This window comes from Callorhinchus milii, unplaced genomic scaffold (assembly GCF_018977255.1).
Source record: "Callorhinchus milii isolate IMCB2004 unplaced genomic scaffold, IMCB_Cmil_1.0 Scaffold1, whole genome shotgun sequence".
Classification (NCBI taxonomy): domain Eukaryota; kingdom Metazoa; phylum Chordata; class Chondrichthyes; order Chimaeriformes; family Callorhinchidae; genus Callorhinchus; species Callorhinchus milii.
The window spans coordinates 390,965-403,054 of record NW_024704742.1 but is presented as its reverse complement, the minus strand read 5'-3'; the positions used below and the strand labels follow the sequence as shown (position 1 = coordinate 403,054).

The window sequence follows — 12,090 nt, the reverse complement described above, 5'->3', positions numbered from 1 at the left end:
TGGGAAGATGGGGTGCACCTGCACAGGAAGTGATGTCAGCATGATCTGATGTCCCCAAAAAGGTAGACATTTTCCCACTCTTCATTCTTGCGCAGGGCCTGAGACAGGGGACCCACCGAACTGTATTAAAAGAAGGTCGCTCTGTAGATACACCTAAAACAACAGGTACCCTTTCTCCATTTCAGTATTTAAAAACAATAGTCTGGGTGGAGCTCAGTGATAACCAGCAAAATATACAACCGGAAACATAATGGATCAGCAAAAGGATCAGAGAATAAATGTGACAATTCAGTGAACTTCTTTTGTTTTCAAAAGTGTGTATCGTCAGAATTGTTCTACAGTAACTTCACTCTTTACTCACTGTATGTTTGGCGTTATGCCCTCCAGCAGTACTATGTTGACACCGCCTATGTGAGCAGTTGCACACGTCTCAGTCATCTTTTGGTGCAAAACGTCTGAAGTAAACACAAATAGGGAGACCGTCAGCCGCGAAACAAATTAAAATCTCACAAAACAGATAAAAAAATTGCAGGAATAATTAGAAGCCGCTGGTGGGGATAACATTTGCTGTATTCCTTTTTTTGTTTAATAGTGTTTTTCTATGTTAGGTTCACAGAAGAGGGGTGAATTCCACGCTCTCTCTCCCAAGGCGTCAGTCGCGATTGGGAGGGGGGGAAAGGTGCGTCTCTGAGTTCCACACCTGGGGCGTTTTGTAGATTATGCATTACGTTTATTACTATGCAAACAGTGTCACAACAAACAATTGGTGCATTTAACATTTCCTGGTAAGTTGCAAAGTATCTGCTAACATTCTTTATTGGCACCTAATATGAATTTGATACAAATCTCCTGCAGATCACAGCCTGATAATAAATCCCCGAAAATGGCAAAATACTCACAGAATTATTCAATAACATTTTAACTAAAGGAACATGTCAGCGTGTTGCGAATTTGAAAGAAGATTTGAAGACCTTCATTTTAAGATTCTTATAAACCAAACATTGGCTTGTATTCCTTTGCTTGTGTTTACTTTTCAAACACTTTGCATTTTGCCCCCACTTAATAAAACTATGTTAATTTCTGGTAGAATCTAATCCTGGTTCGTGTCTCAGTTACTCAGTTTTGTTCCCGTTACCTTTCATTTTCTCCTTCACAGTAAAACTTCCATGAATCTTCTTAAGCTCTGCCTCCATTGTTAAGCCACCAATGTCTGCCTCCAGGTGTGTACGGTTGACCATACCAACCCCGAAGACTATGAGGGTAACATGCTGGGGTTCAGTATTGACCAAGCTTCGCTTTCGGGATAGTTTGTTTGGGCTTGAGCTGTCCTGTTCATTTTCAAAAATGACTCTGCAAGCAGGTTCTGTAGGGCTTCTGTTACACATTTCTATAGATACAGTAATTTCATTAGAATCCAAACACTAAACACTGTAGATTTATAGTCATACAACAAATTATGAATTATTTTCCATTGTAAAAAATGGAGAAAAAAACACTGTAATTAAGACTGCAATATTACAAGTTTTCAGTACTGCACTGGTGTCCAGGAGTCCAGGACTATCACCAAGTGAAAGTAGTTAAGACAACCTCGCACTTCCAGGAATATGAAGATTTACTTGTGATAAATATATGACAGGTAAAACCTCAATAAAAGGGGTAGAATTGTATAAAAATGACAGACTTTTATTTTCCTGGTCAGAAAAATAACCTATGCTCAATGTACGTACTGCACCCATATATGCTTACTCTACTTAGAAGTACTACAGGCAGCACAAGGAACTCAGAAAAGGACAATAAGACCAATTCTAAAGTTCGGATCACTAACGAAGCTAAATTCTTTGTAAAAAAAAACATCTATGAAAGAAATGTTCTAAGTATTTACAATAATGAACAGAATTCATTACAATAATGAACAGAATCAAAAGTTAATGTAGATATCCTTTACCCTTAAGAGGGCCAAGAAGCTACAGGTTGAGAATACAAGTGAGGGGGAATCATGTTAAAATGTAATGAATAAGCTCTCCATTAGAGTTTCCTTACGGAAAATGCTGCTACCTATAGTGCAGCTCACAAATAATAACATTCACGTGTTTGAACAGGAATCAACCGATCTTGTATTCAGGAACAAATAAATGAATATGGATTCAGGGCAGGATGATTAAAAAATGGCCAGTTAAGGCTCTGTAAACCCAGCAATGGATATCAAAGCAGCATGGCTGGATTTATAGTTCCGTCCTTTATATCTGATCCTAACTAAGAATAGGAGAGGAGTGGGGTACAAGAGGTTAATACAATGGAAAGCCTTTTAATAACAGTAATCTTTGCATTTGATGTTTTTGAAACTGATTTTTTGTAAGTAAACGCAACAGGCAATAATCCCACAAACAGCAACCAAGTGAACGACCAATTGTTAATCAGAGGATTGTGGGCTAGCACATCAGGAGAAATTGACACACCCGAGTTTGACATTGTGCCTATGTGTGCTTTGGGGACAAAGGCATAACATGAACCAAATTCAGGTTTTTATACTTTAGCATTATTAAATTGGCCACACAGTAAATTGCCTAATGAACTGTTTGAGCATTCGAGTAGAGAAGGGGAAATGAGTCCAGTCTGTACTGCTCTTATTTAAGATTCCCAGGTGCAAACTGCAATGCTCCTGGAGGTGGTAGCATCAAGAGTGATTAGTGTTGTCTCAGGCTCAAGATATATTGCTCGTACGGTAGCGAGGCAAACCACTATCACGTGCTCTATCCATAAACACAGTATAATCACATCAAAATCTGTTTTCCTCTATTGAGAACTCAAGGACAACAGAATGACTCTCACCTGTGGGACTTAGTGCATCACGGGAAGATTTTTCCAGAATTCCAGTGGGATCTGATATCAGTGAGTAGAAGTTAAGGAGTTTGTACATATTCTGCCAGCACTCTGCAGAAGGTTCACTTTGCTCCGACACAGTGATCGAGTCAGAGTCATCCATGTGAATAGTTACATGATCTGCGTCCTTTGAACCTTTCCTGGAGACCTTGGATGTCCTTCTCTCTGTCCGAGTGGATGCGCTTTTGTTGCGCAGTTCTCTTTTGTTGTTGTCATTTCCCAGTTTTTTGTTTGTTTTTGTGCTATTTCCTCTGTAGCCTCCGTTAAGGCTGCCTCGAGAACTACGACTGAAATCCGATGACCGGAAATCCCGATGCTTACGTGATTTAAAGGTCGGGGTGGGAGAGGCAGACCCAGCTGTATACCTACTGAGCTTAATGTCCGTCTGAGTGGCCTTGATGTCATCAACCATGGTGCTGAATTGGTGAATGAGGCGAACAAGAGCCATGTCCACGTGCTGGCTGATTGACTGGCAGGAAATTGTGAAATTAACATGGAAAGTGTTGTGGTGACGCCTGCTCAGGTCGTGGAAAGAAAGTGCATTGTTTGAGTTTTGATTGCAAGTTGATCTGTCCATCACAACAGCATTTATGCAGAAGGTGTTGAACATTAGTGCTGGTTTGAAGTCGAGAGGTGGAATGCTTATTATTGGGCCTTGCCTGAAATGACAAAGAATGATAAAGATTCAACACGCACTTTCAATGCACTTTCAAGGAGACGCAAAAAAGTTGCCATCATAGTGGGTTATTAATCACGTACTAAATGATTAAAATTTCGTACAAATCGACATTTATAGGAGATAGACATGTGAAGGACTGTTCACAATATAGTATATCTATAAATATTTTTGCTTGATGTGCGCAAGATCAAAATATTTGCAACATTGGCAATAAAAAATATCTTCTGTGGATCACACCTGCTTTCGGCCCACAACTGGTCCCATCCATTCACAACCAAAACCAAACACCCTTAGTTTAAAGGCTTAGCTTATATTAAGTACCTTGTTCTCCAGGTCTTGCTTTCTTTTGTGTCCGAGTCAACAATATCTGACCTTAGGCAGTCCAGACTTCCAGAGAATGACAAATGTTCCCCAAAATACATGCCATAAGTCAGTGGTACGACATCTTGTGACTGTATTCCAATATGATTCAGCAAAGGCTTGAAGACAACCTGTGGATTTTTTTTATGGAAACAGTTAAATTTTGGTCCCACCAATAATTTTTTTAAAATTTTTTTAAAAATCTTATCAGAATCAGATAGATACACTGCATTTACAACAATTTATAGTAACTGAGAAAATTATCAATGATAAATAGCATTCTGGGTCTCTTTGAAGGCGTGCAGTAGTACGACATTGAAACCATATTCACCATGACTCAAGACGACTGTTATGGTGAACCTTTTAGGTGTACGAAGCGTAATACAATTGGTTTGCTGAATATAAACTGCCAGATGTTGGTGGGATATAAACCAGTACATTAATTTAATTTAATTAAAATTTTACACAAGTGGCATATGCTTTGCTACTCGTGGAGTCCTGTAGCTCAGTGGTTAGAGCGCTCGCCTCACAAGCGAGAGACCTGGGTTTGATTCCCGGCAGGGCAAAACCTTGGGCAAGTTTCCTTACTCCACACGCCTCAGTTTACCCGGCGTTAAGTAGGAACCCAGTTGTTAGTCAATTGGCGGATCGCTTTTCTGGGGGTAATAATTCTTTCAATTTTTTTTAAAAAATTGGTCACTCAATCTACGACTGTTTGTGGAACGCTGTTATGTGCAATTGGCTGCCGTGTTTCGCCCACAAATATACAATCAATTCACTTTACAGTATATCCTGTGAAGCGCTTTGAGACATCTCAAGAGACGTGATAAGGCACGATATCAAATGCAAGGATTATTATTACGACTTGTACCTGGTTGATTTTATCATGTTAATTGCAACAGGAGCCCTGCCGTCCCTTTAAGAAGCAGCAACAACTTGCATTTCTATAGCACCCCTCATGGGGGGGAACATAAGAAATAAGAGCAGGAGTACGCCATTCAGCCCCTCGAGCCTGTGTCCCGCCATTTACTAAGATCATGGCTGATCTTCTAACCTAATTCCATTTACCCGCCTATCCCCATATCCCTTAATCCCTTTAGTTTTTAAAAATCTATAGAAGCATCTCTGAGGGCTTAAAGCAAACCCCACTTTCGTTAAGTTGCTGTGACAGGCAGGCGAGTGAGCAGACAGACAGACAGACAGACAGACAGAGCTCTGGGTCCTGCAGGCAGCTGGAACTCTCTCCAGATCCCTAAACGAACAGTGCCAATCACTGAATGTCATTACGTTTCACACTTTTGGAGCAAGAGTGGAAACAGGAAGCAAAATAAAAGTAGCTGGCGAACAGCGGGAGAAGAAAGTTGCCTGGCAATCAGGTAACACTGTCAATCCTCCACATCCAGTTCAGTGCAGATTTTAGAAGCGAGAGAAGTAACATCTGACTCGTTAGGCCATCAGGATTATGGGCAACGTGCAGAAGACAGCCTGGAGCTAATATTTCTATAAAATGAACGACGCAGTGTCATGAGTGCCATTTCATTCAAACGGGTAACGCTCTTCTTACCATTGGTTCTGCAACCCGTACCCAGCATAAATGTGTTTATAACATGTTTATGAGTCAAAACACAGTCTCGTATTACCTGTGCGTCAGCCAGCTGAACAGCAGGCGGCCCCTGATTCCTCTCAAAAGCCGCAATGTCATCTTGGCTGGTACTGTTCTGAGACTGCGTGCCATCCAGTGTGTTCTGGTCGCTAGATAGTACTGTATTAAAGTCAGAAGCAGATGGTATTGTAGGCAGATTATAGGTTAAACCTGTGCAAAATGAAAAAAAAATTATTCCATTGTACAGAAAAATTTATCTTAATAAAACAGGCAATATTATTTCACATCCTCGCGTCTGCATGAATAAAGGTAGAATTCTCCCTTTTAATGTCACTCATTCATGAACCATTTGAAAACTCAGAAAGAGGAGAAATTTACACTGAATATTATAAAAGTAGAAATAATCTCTAGTCTGTACATTCCTGGTGATTTAAAACCATCAGAGATTGAAATTTAACAGAAAATAAGTTTGTAAATGATGTGAGGCGAAATACGGATACTTTGAAAGCACCAGCAGATAAATGTCCCAAAGTAAAATGTTATGGAACACTGACACAATTTAATTTGCACATGTGGCACTGGAATGATATCTGAACACGTTACTTGGAATGTTTCGTAGATCCTCGCCAATTGACATTTGCTCGAGTTTTGAATTGAAAAAATGGATTGCGCCTTGAACTTTAAAAAGAGAACATAAGTGGCATTTCAAAATGTCAAAGCCCGATTCTCTCAAGAGCTCAGTGGGTGATGTAATTCACAGTGCCTTAAGAAGACTGGCCATTCTTTGCAGAGTTACACAGTCCCACACATTAGAGTAAATCCTGTGAAGCGCTTTGAAACATCCCCAGACAATACCAAAAGAAACGATTACTGTTACTGCTATGATGTGACCCTTTCTATAAGTGCTTACAGCATGAGAGCAAGATTGACATCAATTGTAATGAACCCATCAGTTGAATAGCCAACCGATGCTTAAAACTGAAAAAGGGACAAAATACAGAGATAAATACTGGTGCATATGGTCCTGTACTTCAGCAAATATCTGTGACATCAGGAGAGGAAGAGGGTGGGAAAAGCAACATGTCAAAAGTTGATTTCTAAGACTATTTTTTAAACCAAATACTGTAGGTTATAATTGAGTCTAACTTGTGGTTTAAATGTAGAGAAGCCCTGATGTACAGCGATCCCTGCACATGAGGGGTTGTGACTTTCAGCTGCTGGTTAGCAGGATATGAAAACAGTGCGGGGGAAACCGAGTGGGAAGCAGAGAAAGAAAGAGACCACATATTAGACCCCACTGAAAAGTTCATTGTAACAAATAAAAACAGTTTATATTAGAGTTATAATACATTTTAGGAGCATAAACTGAATACAGAGAGTAGGTTGTAAGTAACTTTTTGGAAGAAATGGGCGAGTTCAGAGAAATCAGATTTCTCTGTATTCAAGACCCTTCGACGATCAATCAGCAAGTTGAAATATAAATTCTGGCCTTGTGTGTCTTAAGTTACATCATACCTAATTTTACATTGTACGTCAAACCACTGAGGATCACTGAATTATGGACAACTTTTACAATTTAAACATTTCAGCAATAATACAGGCATCTACTTATTAATATATGGAACTATGGACAATTTTGTAGACAATCGATTGTATTGGAATATTGTAGTCCGGCTTTAAAAAAAGAAATTCAGGCAATAAAGGGATTGAAAGAATTCATGGTGAGATCTTTATTCAGAACATGAAAAAATATGAAATGGGAAAAAAAANCATATCATTCTTCCATCTTATTAAACACTCCTTCCACAGCCTATGTACAACCTATCCTTTCGTGAGCTTCACTTCCTTAATCTCTGGAAGACAATTTTTTTTTACATAATTTCTGAAAGAATCCTAAGGGTATCCACGTGAAACTCTAGAATATCAACCCATCTCCACTGTCCAATTCTAGTCAATTGTTTCCACAAATAATGCTCTTCTAATCCTGGCTGCAAAGGAACCATCATTTTTCATGGAATCTTTACCCGGGGCTGCCTAGACTTATCCCGATCAATCCCATCCCTACTCAGTCATTAAGAAAATTCAATCTGTGCCATTCAATTTACTGCCCATGACAAATGACATCTGCTCATGGTTACTGCAGCTTCTTCCATTTACCTGGTTGGAGGCTGTTGTGTCCAGATCTGATGACAGGGGATTCCTGAGTGATACTTCCCCGGTTGCTCACAGCATTTGACATCCAGTTATAAAAACTGACTGATGATGGCTCAGACAGCAGAGGGTGCTCCGATAGCATCTCTGTGGCTACAGCATTTCCTGTACGTGCAAAACCAACAATAAAATATTGCGAGTTTGACCCACTGTGCCAGGTCAGCATGTAGCTTCCACCAGAACAATGAATGCCCTATACATTAAGTTTCTGTGGGCTCCTTTCCCACTCAGCCAACAATGTCATTCACCATTAAGTCTCTTCCTTGAATAGCTAAGATGATATCTTCCTCTTTCCGGCTTCCTTTTCTTTTAGAAAAATACAGCAAGTCATGTAAGGTTGTAATTGCACCACAGCAATCAGGGTTATGTTAATCACTGGGTTACTGAATCAGTTTTAGTTGCGCATCACCAGAGAAAAGCAAGAGCAAGGGTTGTAAGTGGGGGACGGGGCTGGAAGAAAACATATTTTTGTGCTTACTCTGCCTGAACAGCAGGCATATCAAACTGTAATTTACATTGAAAGATTTCTATCAGCAAATGTGAGATGCACCTGTTCGCGTGAGTGAACTGCTTTTAACTACTGCTGCTCCCCGTTGGGGCGTTCCTTCTAGCAGATTGTGAAGACTTGGGAAGCTCCCAGTGAGGTAGCTCAACAGACTTTCCTTTCTCGGGCTGTCTCTCATTGGCATTCCTGCACGACTGACATGGGCTGGTGAATCTGCGACGGTATCGCCACTGGTGTAGCTGAGAGACTGATAGGGATGGACCCCCTGAAAGGCAAAATTGACAAAAAATAGTTTCAACTTAATATAACAAATTCCTTATTTTTTGCTCCTCAAAGTAGAACTTTGTTGCTTTTCTCCAAAATAAATAGCATTTCTTCATTGAATCTTGAAAATAACATTATTTTTGATGCTGTAGGAATGTACCGGGTTGTTAATTGAGGGATTCCCAAGGAAAATGGTTTGCAAAAATACTCCTGACCCTTCTGTGACTCTTTACCAATTCTCTCCTTTTCCTGCCTCCCACCCACCCCTACACAGATCCTGATTTTTCTATCCTTGCAGCAGTCACACAATGCACATTTCAAGAGCAGTACCTTACACAGTGCTATTGGGCACTCCAGCTGCTGACCTGCACATTGACGGGTCAACCTGCATCAGTCAACACTCTCACCTCCAAGTCAGAAGGTCGTGGGTTTAAGCCCAGATCTGGAGCTTGAGCTCAGTGTAGGCCAACACTGCAGTGTAGTGTTGGGGGGAGTGCTGCATTGTTGGGAGGTGCCATCCTTCAGATGAGACATTAAACCAAGGGCCCACCTCACCTGTCTGTTTCAGATGGACGTTAAAGATCCTTTGACACTGATCGAAAAGAAAAGGGACTTTCTCGCAGTCCAGCAAATCCCTAGACAAAATTGGTCATTCACTTCACGACTGTTTGTGGGACATTGCCTTATGCAAATTGGCTGCTGTGTCTGCTAAAACATCTTAGCAGACAATCCTGTATTGTGCTTTGAGACATCTCAATGACATAATAAAGCTCTACATCAAATTCAACGATCATTAATACTTTAAACTTTATCTATCTCGAGCATTTTCACATCCCCGTCAGATGATTTTTTTTAAAAAAAGAAAACTGCAATTTATCAGATGGACATTAAAGATCCTATGATTCTATTTGATTCAATTTTTCCTGCTGTCGTACCCACAATTAAGATTCCCGCATTAAAATAACTTTATTGGAGTGATTCGCACTTACTCTTATTTTCACAGTGGAATCGTTGGTGTGGGCGTTTGTTTTGGATAACTTCCGTATAATGTCAGAGCCGGTCACTGGTCCTGAAGAGATTCCACCTGCTGGGGGACGACTGCTTTCCAACAGCATGGTATGTTCACTAACTGTAGCTGCGTCAAAGCACAAGCACCATCAGGAGATACAGCTCAGCTGGAAAGCTTCAGCTCCAGGACATGTGTCAACAGCAAATGATAAAAGCTTCTGTAAAACCCAGCGCGTCGGGAACAAAGAGCTAATTTCCACAGTGCACATGGACTCATTAATTATATTAACTATCTCACCTCCAGGTGAGCAACAGGTCACTGGAGCCCTTGCTCCCTGGAGACACTTCCCTTTCTAGTCACAAGTCTTAAGTAAGTTTTAATTTCTTATTGGGTTTAGGGTTACAAACAAAAGCAGGATGAAACGTTGGACAAGTTTCTTTACTCCACATGCCTCTGTTCACCTCGCAGTAAGTAGGATTGGCAAATCACTCTTCCGGTGTAATAACCTCTCCAAAAAAAATAAATAATTTGGTCACTCAATCCACGACTGTTTGTGGGACACTGCTGTGCACATTTGTCTGCTGCGTTTCTCCCACAAAATATGCAGTTAATTCACTTTACAGTATATTCTGTGAAGCGCTTTGAGATGTCTCGAAGAAGTGATAAAGCACTATATCAAATGCAAGGATTATTATTATTATTATTATAGGTTTACAAGCTCTCTTTAAGAAAAAGACTAATTTGTTTCTGAAATGGCAATTTTCCATTGCGAATTCCTTGACCGTTAGATATGTTGCAGAAGGAAAAGAAAAAAAAAGATCTATTACCTGCATCAAATTCAAACTCTGCTCCATCCGCACTTGTATCACTTTGCACGGCTCCTCCGTTGTCCAGACCACGAGCTTCTCGGGCACGTTGTAATGCTGACGGGAGCTTTGGCAAATGTGCTGGTCGGAGTAAACCGACTCCTTTGAAAGCTGGAGTGACCACAATGATCTTCATCCACTGCCTGGCCAATGCCACCAAACCTTTCTTTAGTGTGACAAGCGCAGGAAGCCCATTGTTCTGCAAGAAGTAAAATATTTATTAAGCGCGTGTTTCGCCCACAAAAATATACAGTTAATTCACTTTACAGTACATTCTGTGAAACGCTTTGAGGCGTTTCGAGGCCATGATAAGGCGCTGTATCACATGTAAGAATTATTGTTATTTTTATCTGGTTATGGATTTTGCATTTAGTGATCAGATAAGACAGTGCTCATATCTTGAAGAGATATATCTAAGGGACCTTAAAGAGGAATATAAGATGTTCATTTGGTTAGAGAAAGGAAACCTAGAATAATATTTTCAGACACAAAAAATATTGGTATAAAATTTGATTAGGTTCATGTAAGTATGGCTAAAGTCAACTTTAAGATAGCAATAGGGAAGATCATGGGACGAGGATCATTTTCATAAGAAACACACTATCACATATAATAATGTATTCATCTGCCTTGAAACATTTTCAAACTGCAGGAACCCTTACAAATTTGGTATAATCTTTATACTTGATCTCGCACAAATTTGTGTATTAATCTTTTACCATACTGAACATCAACACATAATCAGTAATGTAAGAAAGATGTGACAAATTAATCTCCATTAAATTAAATAAATTTGCTTAAGGCTTTTAAACGGATTATTCAAGCTCTCTAAATTGTGCCTGTAGCAAACTTTGTTCTGCATTTCAAACAACTATGGCAAACCCTTGGGCAAGTTTCCCTACTCCACAGACCTGATAATAATCCCTCAAGAAAAAAAAATTGGTCACTTCAATCCACGACTGTTTGTGGGACGCTGCTGCGCGCAATTTCTGCCGCGTTTTGCCCAAAAATACACAGTAAATTCACTTTACAGTGTATTCTGTGAAGCGCTTTGAGACGTCTCGAAGACGTGAAAAGCGCTATATCAAATCAAGGATTACTAGAACTTCTTACACCACTAAATGTTTTGGTTTTGAGTTCCTGTCTCATTTTTCCTCCCAAGTGCCAGTTACACTTGGGCCTGAATTTTAAAATACCATAATATACTGACAAACATATTTACAGGTTTAATAGTTTAAAAGTGTAAGCAAAAATATTTCACGTAGCAAAATTGTGAAACGGATTCATTTCCATTAAATGCTGGTGAATGCTTACCATAGTGGCATCCTCAATAACAGCATAGTCTGCCTGGTGCAAATATCGCTGAAGTATATTGCACAGCAAACAAGAGGGGTTTTCCTGCAGATACCGGGCCAATTTGGTAACTCTGTTATACTTGCTCTTCAATAGAAAATGTACATTTTTTCTCTGAAAGAAATATTTTTTAAAAATGTGAGTAAAGGTCACTACAAAAAAAGCAAGTATTGATTATTTTATTTGGCATTCAATTTTTTTTCCAAAACCCTACAAATAATGGCAGACAGTTGATGATTTGAAAAGAAAAGATCGCAAGCATTATTATCATTATCGCAAGCTACAAGTTGTGACAATCTCACAAGCCTCAATGGATGTCCAGACCCAGGCTATCTCCTCAGTAGTACAACCACTATGCCA

The 12,090-nt window shown here is 39.8% G+C and overlaps 1 protein-coding gene across 1 annotated transcript in view; it reads right to left on the bottom strand.

Annotated features, from left to right (window-relative positions):
* Positions 1–12,090, bottom strand: part of kiaa1109 (KIAA1109 ortholog) — a 131,825-nt gene that overhangs the window by 39,518 nt on the left and 80,217 nt on the right. The window contains exons 41-50 of the mRNA XM_042336373.1: positions 11,692–11,844; positions 10,339–10,576; positions 9,492–9,637; positions 8,284–8,503; positions 7,680–7,838; positions 5,560–5,732; positions 3,881–4,050; positions 2,830–3,539; positions 1,136–1,387; positions 362–455 (exon numbers count right to left, since the gene is read on the bottom strand). Of these exons, the coding sequence (XP_042192307.1) occupies positions 362–455; positions 1,136–1,387; positions 2,830–3,539; positions 3,881–4,050; positions 5,560–5,732; positions 7,680–7,838; positions 8,284–8,503; positions 9,492–9,637; positions 10,339–10,576; positions 11,692–11,844 (2,315 nt within the window). The remainder of the gene's footprint in view (positions 1–361; positions 456–1,135; positions 1,388–2,829; positions 3,540–3,880; positions 4,051–5,559; positions 5,733–7,679; positions 7,839–8,283; positions 8,504–9,491; positions 9,638–10,338; positions 10,577–11,691; positions 11,845–12,090) is intronic.